At 35.3% G+C, this 22905-nt stretch overlaps 1 protein-coding gene across 1 annotated transcript; it reads right to left on the reverse strand.

Annotated features, from left to right (window-relative positions):
- Positions 1-21164: 21164 nt before the first annotated feature.
- On the reverse strand, positions 21165-22412 carry LOC113772828 (F-box protein At5g49610-like). The gene has a single exon (XM_027317309.1). It carries the CDS (start codon positions 22410-22412, stop codon positions 21165-21167), a length of 1248 nt encoding a protein of 415 aa, XP_027173110.1.
- Positions 22413-22905: the final 493 nt, after the last annotated feature.

Consider the following 22905-nt stretch of genomic DNA (forward strand, 5'->3'; position numbering starts at 1 on the left):
TTTGTCTATCCATCTCGAAGGACCAACTAGTACTGATGAATGCAAAACTAGTGAAGTGAGCAATTGATTAGAGTGCATAAGAATGTTGAGGGGAGCGTGGGAGGGGGAATCGAGTGGAAGGACCTTCTTCATTGGGTTGGGGCATTACCAAACTTTGTCTATAGCAATTTCCAAGAATCCCAAACATGTCAACTTCTTTTTTTTTTTTTTGATTTAAGGAGAGATTTCGAATTTTACAATTTTCATTCAATTGCACTACTACACATATATGTTTAGTACTTACTACTAGTATTCCTACTTGTACAATCTTCCATAGAAAATTGGATATCCAATCTAGTGTAACTCTTCCTCTGCTAAATCTTGTCTGCATTTTACTTAACTAAACTAATTTAATTGGTTACAGAAATGCTCGTAGAACAAACACCTAATGGATGTGACACTTTTGCTATGATATGTCTTCCTGCTAACATTCGAGTAATTGGGCGTAATTCTTACTTGTTCCTCCTAGTAAAACTCGATAATACCAAAAAGCTGATTTTATGTAGCCTTTGATTTGTGACAGGTGCCGAACCTGTGCAATAATAAATACCTACTCGAGAAAAATACAGATTTTGTATATAGCGGTGAGTAGGGTCGAATCCACAGGGACTGGGGATAATTCGTTCCTTCTAGAGTCCAAAGTATGGGGGGTTTTGGATTAAATGCTAACTAAATAAATTAAGTGCAGAAAATAATTGATTAAGAGAAATAATTAAGAGAAACTCTAGCCAAGGGTACACTTCAGAAATGGTTCAGGCACTGATCATTGATGCAGAAATAATTCCAACATTTAGCAATAGATTAGTTATAGTTGTCATGCACGCGATAAACAACCAACACTTCCTTAATTTCTCGATAGCTAAGGTACGACCGTTAGCTATTTCTCTAACCCAAAAAATAACCCTAGGTACGACCGTAGGATTTAATTTCTAGATTGCATTAATAATTAGAAAGGCCCAATCCTAACTAACAAACACGCTACGAGGGTTTGTTTAAATTAGATCATATGCTCCCCTGACATAAACTCAATTACGCCAGTTGCTACTGAGGTAGAGATAACGAACAATTACGGATTCAATTACCCCTATTTAGCAAAAATAGCCTATATGAATAATTAATTATTGCGCACTAATCAATCATACACAAAAATCAAGGAACATATAAATACCAATAAATGAAGAAAATAATTAAAACAGATTCGATCTCACAGTAATTGTCGAACCAAATCGTCAGTTGTCCCCTTGACTAGAAAAGCTTAACCACGCCTTATGAGAAAATCTCCCCGTTGGGGAATATTGTCGAATACCTGGCGTGTGTCAGAGGCCAGTCCAAAGAAAGAAAACTAGAACTAAACTAAAAACTAAAACTAAAGCCCTAGATATCTTTTGCTTCTGTACATTGTCCCCTTTTAAAGCAACAAAAGAAAGATGACTAAAAGCTATTTAGGTGGTCCCCACACATGTGGACAAAGCCTCCCAAGTACTTCTTGTTCCAAGTCTCTCTACGTTGCTTTCTTTGAAACCCAAATGACCAAATGTCTTTCACTAGCTTGTGGTCCCCCACCAATTCAAGGGCCCAAGGATTGAAGCCCTTAGAAGTCTCCATACTTTTCACAAAGTCCCTCCTTTTTGGTAGTTTTCTGCTTCATTCCTGAAATTGATTCCAAATACCAAATATGAGTAAATATCAGCAATTAACACAATATTTGTCAGGGATAGAAGGGAAAATTAATAATAAAAATACTAACAAATTATACCCTATCAATTTGCATGTAATTATCCAAGGAACTTATATCTCGAAAAGCACAACGGATCCTCTATACCACACTCTGTCTCACATCCTCCGTTGCGAAAAGATGATGAGTTTCACCCGAAAGATGCTTTTGAGAAGGAGTGATATTTGATTCTTTTGTTTCGAAGGGTATGGTGGAGATGACGACTCAGGGTTTCATGGTTTTTTTTCCCTTGTTTAATCTCTAATTTTGTGATTGGGTTATTGTTTTAGTTGATAACCGGTTATAGAGATTAAGTTTTTCTGCCCGATTAATCGGTTAACTAATTAAATATGATCCGAGTTGGGTTGCTTCAGGATTTGGTTTATAAAGGGACACTTGGCAAGATTAGAAAGATGTGAGACAGAGTGTAGTATACAGGATCCGTTGCACTCAAAAAGCAACTTCTATTAGCTTGTAACGTACTACAATTTCGTGGAGTTGAAAACAACTCCAATGTTTGTGTGTGAAAACGTACCACAATTTTTTGTGGATAAACAATACCAAGATGTATGGACAACAAGAACCTTTATGCATGTTAGCATAATTTCATGCATGGCACGTGTAATTGTTCCTTCTAGGAAATTTGCTTACTTTTATTTTATTGGAGTATGATTAATTTCTGTCGGTTAGAATTTTGACAAAGTACATCGGATCCAGAAATCAACACCAAACAAAAAGATAAATAAATAAGCATTACAATGCATCTACCCACAAGGAGAAAAGCAACGGGTATTATTCATGTAGGAGAAAAAAAAAAGTGGGGTAACTTGAGACGAACAACTGAGAATGTAATAAAAAAAAAGGAAACTGTTTAAGTAGTATGAATGTTAGATGAACTTATAATATTAGGTCATGAATTCAAGTCTAACCATATGTATTTTTTTTCATTAATAAGTTAGTATTTAGGTACCATTTTGGGTACAGCGAACAAAATAATCATAATAATAGTATGATGATGATAGATGATGTATTAATGATATATTCCTTTACAAATTTTACTTGTATTAGGTTGAAATTAACTTACCCAATTATGTTCTAAATTAGACACTTCTTTTATACGACTCTTAATAGCTAGTTCCAAGGCCATTGGCATCTTTCAAATTTCAATCCTACGAATGTTAGAGCATTAGACTAACCTTATCATCAACTCAAATTTCTCCCAACAATCTTTGGTTCTCTGAGATAACCCTATTCACTGGACATGGACAAGACTGATAAGATATTAATTGGCTGTCTGGGCTTAATGTCATTGGTTTTGTTATCTCTGTTGGGTTTCGGGGAAGTAGTGGATTTTTTTTTCTAGTCACCAAGCACATCTCCCAAACTTGAACCTAGACGGAGTTTTCCTACAAAAACACCAATTTGTCATCTTCCAATCATGTATTAATGGCTGATTGGGATTTTACATTTTCCATCAACAACACCAATGAGTTTGGCTGGTCTTGTGGGTTCAAACCCTCAATATATTTTGATGCTTTTAACAAATGCCGCGATGACTATGTTGATGAATCCCAAATTATACATATGGCTGTCTTGATTCCAACATTTTTGCAAGGTGGAAAAAATTAGAAAATTTTTACGGCTGTCTTATAAAATTCCCTTGTACTCTAAACTCTAGAAGAAGCGAATTTTTCCCAGTTCTGTAGATTCGATCACACTCCCGCTATATACAAAAATTTATATTTTATTTGAGAAGGTATTTATTATTGAACAGACTCGACACTTGTCATATAGATGCATGGGAATTTTAATTGTATTCGGTGCTGACATCTTTCACTCTGGAGAATGAAAAGCGACTAAACCCGTGGTGAGTCTAATATTTGAATCAGCAAGTGTTTGAGTGAATGTAGTAAATTATATGTCTATTATAAAAAAAAATCTTACGTTTAAATTAAGTTTGTCTCCAAAGTTTAGTTTAGTTGGTATGGTTATTTAGTGAATGTGAGCTCTACATCTCTAATTTGACTCTCAAACTTCATTTTTTTATTTCTTTTATTTGTAAGATTTGGAATTTGTCCTTGAACTAGAAAAAAAAAAGTAAGATCTAGAGTTTTTTTTTAAACAAAAAAATGGTTTTATCTCAAATTGAAAGTAGCAAACTATACTCCAATTACAAATGGAATATTTGTCTGTCGTCCTATTCTAAAGGCAAGAGGAAATCGAATTGGATTATATTAAGAAGTTAGAAGAAAAAAATCATCTTGTTTTTAAACACTTTCCTACTTTGCTTCAATTCTCAAACCCCCCCTCCCCCCTTTTTTCATGACATTGCCTCTTACGCAATGGCATAAAAAAAATATACTACATTCTGTTGCTCGTAAATCTGTGTATGATGATTGTTTGTGGAATAAATATCTGGCTGGGATTTCATTTGCTTTATAGCCCGACCTTCAACATAGAATCTACAACCCTCCAAAATATTAAAATGTCTTCTGACCATACAACTGGTGATTGTGTGTGCGTTAATCCCAATATTGTATGTGTGTTAATCCCATAGATGTTATGCTTACATTCTTTGATTAAAAATGAAGAGGTTTCCTCTGTCTTGATAAAATAGTCTCAAAAAAGCCCTACTTTTAACTTTTTAATTAGGTGTTATATTTTGTTTCAAACCCCAGATACTTGAGGAAAAACAAATGCTCGAGAAATTCACAATATATTTTAGACATTATCAACTTAGAAAAATCTTCCGTAATTGAATGCTGTTCTTTTCTTATTTAATTCATTGGTAGAGTGCTCGTGAAATGCACGATAAATTTGCCATTGTGTTTCATCAGTACAAAAATAATCAAAGTAGCAATTTGTATCTGAAATCTTGAGACAAATGTTCGAATGAAACAAATGTACGTCCTATAACTTGTCGATTTATTTATTGACTACAAAACATACCTGCCTTTTTTTTTTAAGTGATACAATTTAGTAGGTACATAACATCTAAAAGATTAGAATACGCATAGAGGTCCATCAATTTCTACAAGAAATGCAGCAACTGAGATAGCCACCATTGTCAAAAATCGGGAGAATTTTTTCGAAAATTTATTGATACTGTATCAATTCAATCAAATTCAAGACATTCAAAAGTTTACGCAGATTGTTCTAAACAAGTAACACTGTAAAGGCTTTGTAGTTTAAATTTTGGGTTAATTTCACATACCTCCCTTGAGGTTTTTGACAATTGCAGAAAGCTCCCCTCAAGTTCTAAATATTACGCCTACCTCCCCTATTTTCACAATTTAAGTAACATTCTAGGCCCAAAAGGCTATACTTTTTCTCAAAATTTCTATAATGCCCTTGAGTTATAATTCACAACAAAAATGTAAAGGAAAAAAATGGTTCACAGTTTTAATTTCATTTATCTTTACTTGCTATCACTATTACCTACTCATCAACATCTAAATCACCATTAAATAAACACTTGTCTTTGTTATAATATTCCCCTTTTACCTAAAAATTTCTGATGTAGACCATTGTATCAACTATAAACGCTATATCAAAAATCTAAAAACTTACTTACAATTTCATATCAATATCAGATTTTACTTAATACACACCAATATTTATCAATATCCCTAAACTTCAATTCCACGGCTACCACCTTTTTAATACAAAATAATCTAAACCATCACTACTAATATCAATATCTAATATACTTCATTAACACCAAGTTCATAATCAATCAAATTCTCTCTATAGGAATAATATCAATAATTGTAAATCAAAAAAAGAAACACAATGTAGTTATAAATATATGCCAAGAACACTTTTTTCATGCAACTATAACAGTATAACATATATTTAGTTCTTATTCCACTTCCTATCCTTAATTTTTATTTTTTATCACTATCACTATCTTCATTTCCATCTAATTTGATTATGAAATTAGCACTTAATTTGTCATTTGACAATTTCAATTTGCTAATGCCTATCAAAAATTGGAAACAAAAATAGGCGCAAGGAAACTATTTAATAATAATGAAAAATTGAGAATTGGGAATAGATACCAAGATATGTAAGTATTGGTGGTTTGGTGTGTATAGTGATTTTATTAGTGGTGATAGTATACATTTGGTTGATAATAATAAATAAATGAGTTTGAAAGAAAAATAGATGTAGGAGGAAGAGGATAGATAGTTAAATGAGAAAAACTGTAGCTTGAATTATTGGTTGATAATAGATGAGAGAGTTTTAATATTTGATAGAGTTTTTCAATGATTTGACAATTAATGAAGGGCATTGTTCTCTTTTTATTAGGTCTCTGTAATTATGTAAATCTCGAGCGAGCCGAGTGAAATTGTCAAAAATCTCAGGGGAGGTTTTTGAAATTATCCCTTAAAATTTTGTCCATAGTAACTAATGTAGACTTTTGACTCAAATTAGGATATGATCCTGAGGTGGTTTTTTAATTTTTACTAAAAGACATTGGCATTAACATAATTTCTAGAAAATCTACTTCCATTTGGCATTAACATAATTTCTAGAAAAAATAGATTAAAAATTTTCAAAATCTATATTTCCCCAAAATTTGCCATACCATTTTGTTGTAGATAATGTCAAGCTAATTGAGAATTTAGCTTGATACCATTTTTTTTTTTTTTTTTTGCTTACAAGGGGAGAGGCCGAGCCTCTTAAACCGAAACTAGACATGGGTCGCAGCCCCAACAATATCCATTCCTAACAACACCCTAAGTTCTCCAGGCGGGTCCGTTATGAGCAACAATCCTAAAACCGGATTAATGCTCCATTTCACAAGCCAATCTGCACAACTATTGGCTTCTCTCCATGCATGCTAAAGATGACATTCCCAGTCTCTGTTGACATAATTCCTGATTTGGCAAACCATGTTGTGATAAGAGGATTCCCTACCCACTACTCTAACAAGCTCAATTCCAGCTTTCGAATCCGTCTCTAGTATTATTTTTTTCTGTCCAGAAGCCCACACCAGCTCCAATCCCTTAAACATTCCCCATAACTCTACTGATATATTATCTGCAAAACTAACACTCATTACAAATCTAGACTCCCGTCGATCCCAGCAATCCCTAAGAACTCCTCCTGCCCCCCCTTTCCGCGTCCCTTTACTTGCGACTCCGTCTACATTCATCTTCCACCAACCCTCTGGAGGTCTTTCCCATCTAACGTGTTTCACCTCCCTTCTTGTGGCACTTCCTTCCCCTAGCAATGTAGCTTTCGCTTGTTTCACCCCCGCACAAATGGCTCTATGATCAGCCATTACTTTGGTTGCATCTCCTGTAGCACAAAAGGTATTTGGCTGGAGCGTGCACTTCGCGTGTGCTTTGTAGATAGATAATATTTTCTTTAGTCTTTTCATTGATTTAAAACACTAATGCTTGTCTTTTTTTGTCTTTTGAAAAAATTCACATTCGAGGAGGTTGGAGCCCGTGCGAGTAACGTGTTCCATTTCTTTTATTAACTGTTCCTTCCTCTGCTTTTCTCTACAATTGTCTCCTCAATGACACCCAAGCAAAAATCTTAATTTAAAACTACTGACTAGTACAATCCAACCATTTTCACTTTTGCCCACTAAGTACCATTTTGTCTGCCAAATAGAAGTCTATGCAAGATTGGATTTACTCCCTAATTTTACTTCATACCCATCATTGGGCCAAAAAACCCTGCAGGTTATAAGAATTATTTTAATTTTCCTTTTGTGTTTTTCATGATGCCCACTAATATTTGTTCTTTTTTTTCGAATTAAATAGTGGTTGCTATGATTTAAAATTCTTAGTCAAATGTCAAAATTGTAGTGGTTGCAGGTAGTTTCAGTTCTCATCTTCTTGCATCATTGTTATAATTGTCCTTCCACTTCAGTAGAATATTTATAGTTGAAAGATTTGTTTTTCCTTATTTTGGGTTTATTTATCAAAAGAACATACGCTTGCTATGAATAAAAATATTAGGCACTTGACGGTGTGACGAAGGCTAGAGCTGTTAATTCTTTTTAATTTTCTAATTTGTTCTAACTTTAGGATGGTTTTCTAGGTATATATGGCTTCAACTTGAATTTAGCACCTCCACATTTGTATCAGAGCTTACTGATTCTTCCTTGATATAGTCTTTATCAAAATCATTAGCATCCTCTTCAGAGCTAGAGGATTTTGAGTCAAGAGCTTCAAGATTCTCAATCAATAGACCCTTTCCCTTGTCCTAAGCTCCATTCCTTGAAGGTTTACTCTCAATGGTCATCCTTTCATTTGTCTTATTTCCATCACTTCTAGCCCTCTTTCGTCTAAGATGGAAACTGCTTCCTACCCTTTACATAATTACATCTTAAGTTTGGAGGGACATCTTCTTCAATCATGAACACAATATCACTTCCACTTCTCCCATCATCATCATCACAATCATTCTTACCCGTGGTAGCAGTTTTCCTCCCCCTTTTGTTCATTTTATTTGTAATCGCTTCTTCATACATTTCCTGTTCCTGCAAAATCTTAATATTACTTCTAATTCCCGTATCATCATTCCTATCCTTGTAAACACTTTCTCCTCTTCCTCCTCCTCATCCTATTAAATTCCTTAAAGTTCACTTTTTTCCACCACTTCCTCTTCCCCCAAAATCCTAACATCACTTGCACTACTCTCATCATCATTGAAATTCTTTTTAACAGTTCCCTTCCTTTTTCTATTGAAGATCTTTTGGTTGACATTTTCTCCCTTTTGCTTTTCATAACTGCTGTTGCTGCTAATTCTAACCATTTCTTCACCATTTCTTGTCAACTTGACTCCAATTCTTCCCTCTTTTTTTCCTCGATATATATATACATATATATATATATATATATATATATATATATATATAGAGAGAGAGGATGCATAAAATTATATGTTGGATTATATTTGGATGAATGGGTTTAAGATGACTCAATACAATCAAACTCAAAATCAAAACGGATTAGGTATAATCCATTTAAATGAAAACCTAACATCAATCCGTCCAAAACCTGTCCGACCCACTCAATTGTTAGGTACGACAAAATCAATTGAACAGAATTGGAGTAAAGATGATTATATAATATTGACCATCCACAAAGTTTACACGCCTGGTGCACGGAGTTGGCTAGTGTTTAAAAGAAACTGCATTTTGTGAAGACATTCTTCATCCGCATAACCTACTCATTAAATTTGTTTTTGGGAAACCGATCTCAAACCTCATTATTGTAAAACTCCTCGAAGGGGAAAAAAAAAGAGAGAAAAAACCACCGTTTGGTAACATTTTTTTTTGTTTTTTTGGGATAAGATTATCAAAGAACTCACAAGAGTAATACAATCAACAAATTTACTTACTCTCTGGTAATTAAATTATACCTCTAAAAATGTATGAGTGAGTGATGAATGACTCCAATTTTTCTTCTTTTTTTTTTCTGTCAATGATCTTTGTATTTCTTAAGCATTCAAGTTCCGCTAGCACAAAGCAATGGATAGGAAAAAAGAGACAAACTAACGGAAAGAAGATTAAATTAGACATCATGAAGATAATGTTAGATTTTTTTCACTATCCCAATATCAGGTATTTGAATGTAACTGTAACATAAACGCATACTTGAATTCATATTGATTGATTGCCATTTGAATCTTCATTATCTTGGGTTAGCCTTCTAGATTGACGTGTATACGCCGATCCTTTGATAGAACTCTTCAATTTTTCACTAGTATCAAGAAGACAAGATATCTAAAACATAGTTATTAAACCCGATCCGGTAAGAAACCCAGCAGAGGGACTGAGTCATTGGATCACTTGTTGAACTGATGAGTATTAATTTAATTTTATAAATATAAAATAGTAATTTTAATACACATAAAATATATAATAAAGTGCGTTTAGATACTAATTATTATACTTAGAAAGACATATAATAATATATAGATATTAATAGAAGATTTAATTTCATTTTATCAAATTTTTAAATAAATAAATAATATAGTCAAGTATAAAACAAAATTTATATCGCTTGTTTTCAAAATATAGCATTATTTTTTTTATTTAGAAACAAAGTAATTTTCTAACTAATAAAATATTGTCAGTTAAAAAGTTAAAAAGATTAATTGTATAATAAAAAAATAAACAACTTTATTAAAAAAATTTAGTTATCAAATAAAAACTAAACAAGTGGTAAAGTCTATATATATTTAAATGAAGATCCAATGTAAAAATCTTATCAAAAGCATATATAGATTTTGTTTCAAAAACAAAGACCCACAATTATTAAAAAAAAAAAAAAGATAAACCGGGTCAATTGAAAAATCAGACAGATTTTCGATTGAACCATCGGGTCAACCGGATTTGACCGAATCAATTTCTTGTCCAGTCAGACTAGAGCCAGGGCCCGGATTATTGGTCCAACCGATTCAATCACGGGCCGGGCTGGGTTTAATAGATGCTAAAATGCTCAATCGAAAGAAAACTACTAATAATAGTTGAAAGTTCACAAGAACAAACCTCAAGGATAATTCTGTATTCTGCCCAAGACGCAAACGGAAAAAGCACTTTTTCTTTTTTTTTTTAAATAAATATTGTATGGACATTCAAGTGCTGTATCAATATACCCTATTGAAAGAATATTCCAGCAACTGATTTGGAAGTAAACAGGTAGCATTTTAAACACTTAAAAGAACAAGCAACACTGTAACATTACCTTTCAATTGGGAAAGATATCAATCCCAAAATCCGGCGTTAAGTCTTATATTAATCCTGTCAAACCTAATAGCCAGCAGTGCCCTTTAAATTCCCTGTTGAATCCCCATTTGCTAAACCACAAACTATGTGAATTGGCCATCGGCACACGATTTAGTGCTATTTTGGGACTATATGCTCCTATTGCTTATCAAAAGTCAAAACAACAAGCAAATATTTAATCACAAAAATGTTGAACAGTGTAAGTGGAGTGGCTGGAAATTGTATGATAAAGTGCTACCAGTCCGTAAGCACTTTATTGTTCTTTATTGTTTAGTTTTAAATCCTAAATTGCTTTCCCGATCAACATTCTAGTAAGCAATTAAAGGGAAAAAAATATTCTTAACTGGGTCCATTAACCGTTAACCTTCTGAGTGTTTCTAATTTAATGGATGTGTGTGTTTCTATCTCTTGACAGAAAAATATCATTTAATTGGTGAGGGTGTGCTCAGGCGCTCGGGGGGGGGGGGCTTCCTTCCCACATCGGTTGATCGTGGGTTCTTCAACCTGAGTTTAAGATCCATAGGGGTTTCGTTCAGTTACCAATTGGTTGGACGTGGGTTTTTTGTGGGTTCCCCTTAGATTACTCTTAACTGGTCCATTAACCGTTAACCTCCTGAGTGTTTCTAGTCTAATGGGTGTGTGTGTTTCTATCTCTTGACAGAAAAATTAAAGGGAAAAAAAAGGAGGTCCTGCTAATAAGGAAGAGTTTGTCTAAGTTGATAAGATGCAAATAAGAAATTTTTAGTTTGTTGTTCTGTTTTTGTGTTTTTTGGATCCTTAATTTTTTTTGTTTATTTGTTTTTATTCTTGGCGTATAAAAATAATTCTGCTAAGGAGGAATTTGTCTAAGTTGATAATATGCAAAATTTATCCGTGCACTGCACGGGCTTTTCTTTTTCTTCAAGAATTCAGGATTTGAAATAATATATAAATTCACAATTAAAAAGTTAAATTGAGACATTATTTTTAGATTAGAAAACATCGTAATGGAAGGAGCCCTCTGCATTTCTAATCAAAGAATACAAGTTGAGTACAACTTCTATACACAATTTATACAATGTTTGATCAAATGAATGCTTTATACATTACCCCAGAAAACAACTTAAGCATAAGCAATTTCAACCTACTGAATCAAGGCTAGTACATCTAACAGAAAACAAGAAGAAATTAAGATTAAAAGTACGTATATTGCTGCAAAAAAATTTTCTTAGACTTCTAATTAGTGAATCTTACCGTTGTTTAGTAAATGTATTTTATTAATAGTGTTATGGCAGTGTATTTATATATCTGAACTTTGACTAATATTTCACTTTTTTAGGTCCAATCTTTATATGTGTAAAGACTATATATTCTCTTGTCAAAGACAAATGAACATAGTTAAGTTGCATGGAATTAAACAGGTGACGTAAAACAAATATAACGGAATATTTAGTGGTCAATAAAAGATCCCGAGTTGTCCTAATTACCTTTTTTCCTTTTCAGTTTTAAACAGTCGTGGGGGCTCTAGCATAAACCACTCCTAATTTTACAAATGATAAAACAAAAGAGTAAAAATAGAAGAGGGTCATAATTTACATATAGAACTTGTGACTAACATTCCCTTGTAAGTTTTATTAATCAGGACAACAGGTGCTTCATAGGCACTCGTTAAGATGTATTTCACATGTTAGATTTTTAGAAATATAAGATTAATTAGAAAAAGTGTATAAATGCAAAGGGATTAATTATAAATATGACATATATTGCTCTTATGGATGTCACATTAGTGAAAGCATTTGCATAGATAAATAGGTAAAAAGGATAAATTCACATAATCAAAAACTAAAATGCAAATCATATAGCTAGAGCCTAGATGTATATCATAAAAATTAAAAATGTTCAAGTGAAAATAAGTGTTACAGTACATATCACATTCATCCATGAGGATAAAATAAAAAGAGATAGCTAATAAAATTTGTATTTGTCGAAGATATTATCTCCTATGATTCTGGGAGATATTATCTTCCATAATTATCTCCCATGATTATGAGAGATATTACCTCCCATGATTATGGGATTTTATTGCTTATGATCAATCAAGTTTGAATAGATAGGATATGAGTTTATTATGTAATCCCTAAAATCATGGTTCTATTACCTTAAGTGGTGGCAGAACTATGATAGGGTTGTCCTATAAATGCTTACCTTGTAAGCATATTTTAGTGTGTGGGAAAATAAAGAAAAGTAGAGTTTTTTGTTCATTTTCCTTTTCTTTTAAAGTTTACATGGTATCAGAGCTCCGGCTCTGTACCAATTCCTGCCATGAACTACCGAGCAGCCATGACTGGATCGACTGCTCACACAAGAGAAGACTCATCCTCGTCTTCAGTAGTTATCCAAACTACAGATTACTCCGCTTCAAATTCTTCTTCCCTACAAATAACCGTTCATAAATTAAATGGTTCCAATTATCTGGAATGGGCTCAATCCGTAAAACTGGCTATCGATGGCAGAGGTAAACTCGGCCACCTTACTGGAGAAATTCAACAACCAGCTGCTGAAGATCCCAATTTGAAGAGATGGCATTCAGAGAACTCTCTAGTTATCGCTTGGTTGATAAACTCTATGGAACCAGCGATAGGAAAGCCACACTTATTTCTGCCCACAGCCAAGGATGTGTGGGACGCTGTCCGGGATATGTATTCCGATATAGAGAATTCGTCTCAAATTTTCAATCTCAAGACGAAATTGTGGAAATCAAGACAAGAAGATAGAGATGTTACAACCTATTACAATCAGATGGTAACTTTATGGCAGGAATTGGATCTTTGTTATGAGGATGAATGGGACTGCCGTGCAGACAGTGTTCGATACAAGAAACGGGAGGAGAACGACAGAGTCTATGTCTTCTTGGCCGGACTAAATCAAGAACTTGATGAGGTGCGAGGTCGTATTTTGGGCAGGAAGCCTCTCCCCTCCATTCGTGAAGTATTTTCTGAGGTCAGAAGAGAAGAATCAAGGCGTAAGGTGATGCTAAAGTCCAAGGCAGAGGATGAAGTTGAGACTTCATCATTGGTTTCGAAGGGGACAGATTTGGATGGAGATAAAAGAAGGAAGCCTTGGTGTGAACACTGTAAAAAGTCGTGGCACACAAAGGACACGTGCTGGAAATTACATGGGAAACCATCGAATTTCAAGAAGAAAAATGGAGGTGATAGCAAGGTATTGCAGACTGTGAATGAGGATTCTCAAAAGCAACAAACTGACTCTGAGACACCAGCCTTCACAAAGGAACAATTAAGCCAACTGTACAAACTCTTTAAGTCTCCACAATTTTCAGTCACTGAGACAAAAAGCTTCACTCCTTTCTGTTCTTTTGCTAAAAATGGTAATCGTTTTACTATTGCTCTTTCATGTAATACATCAAATGCATCTTGTCCACAGATTGTATGGGTTATTGATTCTGGAGCCACTGACCATATGACTAGTTTGTCACAATTATTTTCTACCTACAGTCCATGTGCAGGCAATAAAAGGGTCAAGGTTGCTGACGGATCATTATCCGTCATAGCTGGCATAGGTTCCGTTGTCATCTCTCCTACTATAACACTTCATAGAGTTCTTCATGTTCCAAAGTTATCATGCAATTTGCTGTCCATAAGTAAATTAACTAGGGATCTCAAGTGTCGGATTAATTTTTTCCCCTCTTTTTGTGAGTTTCAGGAACTGACCACGGGGAGGATGATTGGATGTGCTAGAGAAAATGGGGGACTTTACCTCCTTGAAGATGGATCAAATATGACAACACCAATCAAAAACACATGTTACGGGTCCGTCTCTATTACTAGTAATAAAGAGATTATGTTATGGCACTTTAGACTAGGACATCCTAGTTTTTATTACATGAAATACTTATTTCTAGATTTGTTTAAGAATAAAGATTCATCTTCCTTTCAATGTGAAATCTGCGAATTGGCTAAACATCATCGGTCTACATTTTCTATACATCCTTATCAACCCTCAAAACCGTTTTTTCTATTACATACTGATGTTTGGGGTCCCTCTAGAATTTCAACTTCATTTGGAAAAAAATGGTTTGTTACATTCATCGATGATCACACAAGAGTTTGTTGGGTGTATTTGTTAAGAGAGAAATCAGAGGATGCAAGTGTGTTTCAAAAATTCTACAGCATGGTTTTGACACAATTTCAAGAAAAAATCAAAATTGTTCGGAGTGACAATGGAAAAGAATATTTCAATAAAATTTTAGGAAGTTTTTTTCTTGAAAAAGGGATTGTGCATCAAAGCTCCTGCAATGATACCCCACAACAGAATGGGGTAGCTGAAAGAAAAAATAAACATCTTTTAGAAGTGGCGAGGGCATTACTTTTTTCAAGAAATGTTCCTAAATATCTATGGGGCGAAGCAATTTTAACTGCTACATATCTCATAAACAGAATGCCCTCAAGAACCTTGAATTTCCAAACTCCTCTGAATTTTTTCAAAACAATTTATCCCATGTCTCGATTAACATATGAAGTCTCATTAAAGGTGTTTGGGTGCATAGCCTTTGTTCACAATCATGAACAAGGTCGAAGCAAGTTAGACCCTCGAGCAAGGAAATGCATTTTTGTTGGATATGCACCCACGCAAAAGGGGTATAAATGCTTTGACCCCATTTCGAAAAAATGTTTGTAACTATGGATGTAACATTTTTTGAAGATAAACCTTTCTTTGGAGATCCTCTTCAGGGGGGGACTCGGCATGTAGAAGAACTTGTAGAAGATGATGATGTTTTTCGTATTGAAAATCAAATTCCTGATCAAAATTTTTCTGATTTTTTAGAAGAATCTACAGCACAATTTCCTCAACAAGAATCTTTTCAAGATAATAATCCTGAAAAATCAAATGATACTCTTCAATTTGCCCGTCAAAAGGATTTTGAAAAACGTGAAAAAATTGATCAGGGATTAGAAGAGGATCTCTTGTCTTTAGTGCCAATAACAGAGTCGAATTCTCTTAGTGAAAGAGATGGGAATGTAACTGAAAAAACCCTGAAAACCTATGTCAGGAAAAATCATCGAGGAAAAGATAAAGCTCCCCCTTCTCTTCACAACAAGGAATCCGAACCGAGGGCAGAATTTGATGTTTTTGAGTCATCAGATAAAGTTTCCTCTGATTCAAAGATTGCTGATTTGGATCTTCCTATTGCACTTCGAAAGGGAGTGCGTTCTTGTACCAAACACCCTATGACTAACTATGTCTCTTATGAAAAGTTATCCCCTACTTTCTTGACATTTACTTCACAACTTTCTTCTGTGGAAATTCCAAATAATGTACAGGAAGCATTACAAGTTCCAGAGTGGAGAAAGGCTATTGAAGAAGAGATGTATGCTCTTGAGAAGAATCAAACATGGGAAGTAACAAACCTGCCACAAGGGAAAAAGACAGTAGGGTGTAAATGGGTCTTTACCATCAAGTATAATTCTGATGGGACATTGGAACGGTACAAAGCTCGATTGGTGGCTAAAGGATTTACTCAAACCTACGGGATCGATTATCTTGAAACTTTTGCTCCAGTGGCAAAATTAAACACTATTAGGGTGCTTCTCTCAATAGCAGTAAATCTTGATTGGCCACTCCAACAACTTGATGTCAAAAATGCATTTTTAAATGGTGATCTGGAGGAAGAGGTGTACATGGATTCTCCCCCTGGATTTGAAGGGAAGTTTCAGTCTAGAGTTTGCAAGCTAAAAAAATCGTAATATGGTCTCAAACAATCTCCTAGGGCCTGGTTTGAAAAATTTACTAGGTCGGTAAAGGATCAAAGCTATATCCAAGCTCAGAGTGATCACACCATGTTTGTTAAACACTCCAAGGACGGGAAGATAGCAGTACTATTGTGTACGTGGATGATATCATCCTCACAGGAGATGACTTAATTGAGATGGAACAGCTGAAGAAAAGTCTTCCTTCTAGCTTTGAAATCAAAGATTTGGGAACACTACGATATTTCTTAGGGATGGAGGTAGCTCGGTCCAAGAAGGGCATGGTTGTGTCCCAACGCAAGTATGTTTTGGATCTTTTAAAGGAAACAGGGATGAGTGGATGTCGACCTGCAGACACTCCTATGGATCCGAATCACAAGTTAGCAGATATAAAAGATGGAACACCAGTTGATACTGCTCGATACCAAAAGTTAGTAGGCAAGCTAATTTACTTGGCTCACACTCGTCCTGATATAGCTTTTTCAGTGAGTGTTGTGAGCCAGTTTATGCATTCTCCATATGAAGAGCACCTTGATGCAGTATATCGAATTCTGAGGTACTTAAAAAGTACTCCAGGAAAGGGATTGTTCTTTAAAAGAGGAGATCGAAAGACCATTGAAACTTATACAGATGCTGATTGGGCAGGATCAGTCATTGATAGAAGATCAACCTCGGGGTATTGTACCTTTGTATGGGGCAATTTGGTTACTTGGAGAAGTAAGAAACAAAGTGTTGTAGCTCGTAGTAGTGCAGAGGCAGAGTACGGAGCTATGGCTCATGGTGTGTGTGAGATGTTATGGCTGAAGAGAGTTTTAGAGGAGCTAAAAAGACCTATTGAACTACCAATGAGGCTCTATTGTGATAACCAGGCGGCAATTAGCATAGCTCATAATCCTGTGCAACATGATAGAACCAAACATATTGAGATTGACCGCCACTTCATAAAAGAGAAACTTGAAGGAGGAATTATCTGCATCCCATTCGTTCCATCAGCTCAGCAGATAGCTGACATTCTCACCAAAGGACTCCTCAGACCAAACTTTGAACTTCTTACAAGCAAGTTGGACATGATAAATATATATGCACCAACTTGAGGGGGGGTGTCGAAGATATTATCTCCTATGATTATGGGAGATATTATCTTCCATAATTATCTCCCATGATTATGAGAGATATTACCTCCCATGATTATGGAATTTTATTGCTTATGATCAATCAAGTTTGAATAGATAGGATATGAGTTGATTATGTAATCCCTAAAATCATGGTTCTATTACCTTAAGTGGTGGCAGAACTATGATAGGGTTGTCCTATAAATGCTTACCTTGTAAGCATATTTTAGTGTGTGGGAAAATAAAGAAAAGTAGAGTTTTTTGTTCATTTTCCTTTTCTTTTAAAGTTTACAGTATTCAATACATTCATCTATGAGATCAGAACAAAAAGAGAGAGCTAATGAAATATATATCAGGAGGAATTTATATGCTTCCTTCTGTGAGTGCTTTCATACATCAAACCAAATAAGAGATGGCTCTTCTTTCTGAAGTGAATTTGAAAGCAGCTTCAGTTAGAAGAGTTGAGGTTGATTTTAGATGTCCACCTACTATACATGCTTCCTTCTTCACTACAAGCTTTAAGTTGGTCCGAGTGCGTGGGATATTATTCCAGGTAGGGACAGAATTTAAGTACAGCAGCCACAGTGGTTGCAGTAGAGGCCTGCATGTTACATAATACACCTTGATTCCTAGCCTTTCAGATTTGATAAGCTGTAGCAGAAAGGAGTAATCTTTTAACTTGATCAGCGAAGAAATCGGTCCTCGAATGTTGGCTTAACCAGGGAATTCCTTCAGCTAGAGGATAGTGCCCTTTACAGGTAAAGCAAAGACTGCACTTTTTGCCACACATTCATGGAAACAGGGCAATTACAGAAGATAAGAGTTTGCTAAATTTATTCAGTGACACCACTTGCACAAACTGATCATGCTCCACAATAACACCCCAAACGTAAAAGCTTCTTGGTAGCGAGCTTCTTTTTGTATAGAAGCCAGAGTATAAAAGCATATTGTGAGAGGTAACCGTTTCCCCACACTAGCTTCCTCCACCCACTGATAGGTCCAGGAGGTTTAAGAATTTTCATAGCAGAGTCGAGAGTGGAATTACCTGAGTGGCTAACAGTCCAATCAAGCCCATCAGGAGTATCAGGAAGAGGAAGAAATGTTGCAGGAGTTGCTGCTTTCTGTAACATTTACCATTTTACCATGAACCATGCTGCAACAATTAATTGATAAGGATCAAACTCTTATGGTTCTTGGTAAGAATTCGAAATTTTTTGCTCAAATCAATATCCCATAACTGTTGGAGAGGTCGTGACTTATTTTCAAGAAAGGATAATAGCCAATATCAGTATGTGATTCTGCACCAAGTCTTATTGAACAAGCAAGAGTTTAGACCAAAAGAACACAAGGTTTGGGGAAACTAGATTCAAATAAAAAAGAAACCATGACATGTCGAAAATTGCGACACAGTAACAAACTAAAGCATAGAACAAGAAGTAGCTTTAAAAAACTACCCTTGCCAATATGACTAATGAAAATTTGTAGCATCTGTTTAATCATAAGTCAATTTAAAAAAAAAATTCAAATCCATTACACAAAAAAGTATAGGACCATTAACTCTTAAAATCAAAGTCATGCACAATGAATCGGTCGAAAAAAAAAAACAGAAAAGGTGTAAGACCAAGAATGCACCAAAAAGGGGAAAGGAAAACAAAATAATTGTTAGCTTTATTCATAAATGTAAAATTAATGAACACCACCGTCCATGCCAGTTGTGATCACCATCATTTAACCCACATTAAATCATTGTGTATGTATATATAATACTTTAAAAGAGAGTTACCATTCTAGGAAAAGGTTCTCAAACGGATTGAAGACAAAATCTTATCATTTGCACCTACAGAACTAGAAAAAATACATTATTTAACCCACAATAAATCAATATCTATAATACTTTAAAAGATAGTTACCACTCTCCCGTAGTTTTCACCATTATTTAACCTACAATAAATCATAATATATTCTGGCGCCACTTAGGCAGACGACCAAAAACACGTGGAGGGATCCTTTCGCTCTTAGTCTATATGGTTAATATAATAAGAGGGAAAAGTGGGAAGGAAACAGAGAGAAAAATAGGACAGATTTGAACAGAAGAAGAAAGCAAGAAATGAACAGAGGATTTGAACTGGAGTACCATTCCAGGAATGAATTCTACAGTTACAGCCATTCTTTTAATAATTGAGTTGAAGCATTTGTATGTAATAGAATAAATACCTCTGCCTAATAATTGAAGAAGGTAAGAAATGAACAGAAGATTTGAACTGGAGTACCATTCCAGGAATGAATTCTTCCGTTACAGCCATTCTTTTAAAAACAGAAGTTGAAGCTGTTTATCTGGAAAAGCATGAACATGGCCCTGCCAGTCAATGAAGTGATCTATAACAGAACCAAGGTGGGAGACCCGATGTGCAAAAGCTATGGTGAGGACACAGAAACAGCAAAGCATCTGTTCTTCCATTGCAGATAAGCTAAGGAAATGTGGCACTTATCACCAGTGAACTGGGATTGACTAGATGACCATACAGGGAACTTCAAAAAATGGTGGAGTGTTTTGATAGAAGCTAGAAGCAGGTCAGAAGGAATGGAACACATAGCTCTCACTGTCAATATCTTATGTCAGTTATGGAAAGCTAGAATTGACATGATTTTCAATGCGTCTCAAAGACATCCAACCAAGATTATGCAAAAGGCACAGAGTGAATGGCTGGAATAAAAATAAGTAAGGGACAAAGAAAGAAAGATAAGCACACAGAAACAACAAGAGCAGAGAATGATCAGCAAGAGAGAAGGGAGGAAAATGACTGGATACATCTTAGCATGGCAGTGAAACAGCAAGCAGAAAGAGGTGAGATGGGAATCGGCGTCATGGCAGAAAACAGCAACGAAAAAGTGATAGCTCAATGGGTACTGAAGGAGTTCAGCTCAGGAAATATGCTCATGGACCAAGCTGCGGCTATAAAACTTGATTTATGTAAGGGAAGAGAATAGCAATGGAGGAAGATTCAAGTAGGGATTCCGCAGCAACACTTGTTGAAGATGATTAGAACCAACAAATCCAAGGATATGAGTTTATACTCCCACCTGGAAGACATCAGTAGCTTATGGTCTATGTTTGTGGAATGCTCTTTTTTTTTTGCTTAGAAGTGAAGATAGTGATAGAACTGACCATATTAGCAATTATCCTTTAAGCATATCTTTTGATAAGGAGTGGCTTAACCCTCAGTGCCATACTGCACTTGTATAGCTCTATCTGAGGCTTTGCTCACTAAGTGTATAGTTCATACATAATATTAATAAAATCACTTATTGTTTCAGAATAAAAAAAACAGTATAGCAGAGAACAAAAATCAAGATCACTTTTGTAAGAATATACAAATCAACTCAGTTCAATAAATAATCAGAATAATTAATCAATGATGATCACACAAACAAAGGTCGATAGTTCATGAATTCAACAACAGTATATATGTAGGCAAGGAAAAATAACCATCAGGGTTATCTTCTTTAGGATTATAGGGATACAGTACCACAATATCTCTACAAGTCAGGATTTGCTATTTTCCAAACAAAGACAAAGAGGTACAAGTTAAATCTATGACAAATAATTGAAACACATAAGCTGTGGTTTTAAATTGAATAAAGAGTTAAACTGCCATCCTTAAAAGTTATTAAAAAAAAACGAAAACCCTTGTCTAACAAAGATAATTAAGTTCTGATTTCCCCACGCAAATTCATGTCACTCTCTGGCCTTCTCACTCTAAACAAACTAATTATACAATAAAATGGGGAATCACTTACTAGTTAGTTGCAAATTCTAGAGAAACCAGACTCTTGACATGCGGAACATAACTCCCTCCCGAGTAAAAATTATCATCTTCATCCAACTTATACGAATTCATTGCTCCAGTCTTCACATTATAAGCAATGCAATTTCGTAGTGGTTGTGCCTCGGCATCGTGGAAGAGAGTTAGATTGCCAAATGAAGGATCATAATTAACATGGAAGATTGCAATCTCCCCATCTTTCAACCAACCAATAGGCCCAAGCCTAAATCCTTGTGGACATAGACTTTGTCGAAGCCATTGCTCTTGACTTCCTAAATCAATAGTGGCAAGCTTTGTCCAATCTCCAGTTGGTACATTCTTTAGCAACCACAGCTCCCATGAAAACTTCCCCTTGCGATCCATAAAACAAAGTGACCTCCCAGTCCCAAAATATTTCCTGTCTTCCCTCTCGGTGTTAGAACAATTTGGAACAGAACATAAGAAGAAGGTTTCACTTTCCAAGTCTAATGTAAGGTTAAAAGAGTAATATGGCAAATGTACAAACCCATCGTCCGTAGCTACTTGTGAACCCACCAACACCTCAATCAGAAATCGTTTTATTTTCAAAGTTTGGTTTGTTGCATCTAGAAATCTCCATTCTTTATCAACTCCAAGAGTCAAAATTCCACAATCCAATCTTTCATGACCTCCATGGAACTCCACCAGTTTATATTCCTTAGAAGAACTGGTATATCCAAGACATGATATCCAGGGAACCTCAGATGCTGTAGGGATTCTTACTATTTCCTTTGTAACTGGATTTGCAATGTAATGGTAGTATGACCTTTTGACTGTAGTATAACAAACCAAACCATTACAACTAGACACGAGCATCCCTCCAAAGTCAGGAAACCGCACCCTAGTCATCTCAATCAGGTCCCGTGGCTTCATCAATTCCACGTAAGGAACACCCAATCTGTTCGGGCCTGTCCAGATGAGGCTGCCTCTATCAGACTTAAGGACATGTGCATTCGCGAAAACTGGATCACGAATAACATTGTACCACTCTTGGCACACATATCTCATAACATTGTAGAGAATATCAGCAGGAAGACACAGGAGAATATTGAAGACAATTTCTTGGGGAAGACGAGGCATACACAAAACCTTTTTCTTCTGATTAGAATGAGGACACGATTCCAACCTCTTTGATTCTGGTAGACACCCACTCACCGTGTTTTGCCTACGACAAGGTCTCAAATTTTCAATCCTCGCAGCCATCTTCAATCGCAAAAGTATGGCAAACTGGATGGGGCACAAAACTATATGGGATTATGTTGTGCGTAAAATTTGCAAATAAAAAATCAACCACGGCTGAAAATAAAGAATATACTACAAAATAATATGCATCACACAAAAAGGCAGGATTGCCCCCAAACAGCCCTGAGAAGACTCTGCATGATACCTTATTTACTAGTGTGAATACTGATAGGTGTTAATTGTTGGTTATTTTATTGTTAATTTCCCCCTTTATCCTTGCCAAATATTATTTTAATTATTAATATTTACTTATATTTGGTATTGGACTCAATTTCAGGGAGTGGAACAGAAAAGCACAAAATAGGAGGGACTTTCGGGAGACAATGGAGACTTCAAACAACCGGACCCACATGGTGCTACAAAGGGATTGCATGTCCTTTGCTGATGAGGAGATTGGAGTACGAAGGTCAATAGGAAACAATAAGGGAATTGGGCAGAGTTTGACTTCTAGTAA

This window comes from Coffea eugenioides, chromosome 1 (assembly GCF_003713205.1).
Source record: "Coffea eugenioides isolate CCC68of chromosome 1, Ceug_1.0, whole genome shotgun sequence".
Classification (NCBI taxonomy): domain Eukaryota; kingdom Viridiplantae; phylum Streptophyta; class Magnoliopsida; order Gentianales; family Rubiaceae; genus Coffea; species Coffea eugenioides.

What these genes read in the sequence shown, in the direction of transcription:
- LOC113772828 (XM_027317309.1), bottom strand. Translation starts at nt 22,412, where the DNA reads ATGGCTGCGAGGATTGAAAATTTGAGACCTTGTCGTAGGCAAAACACG.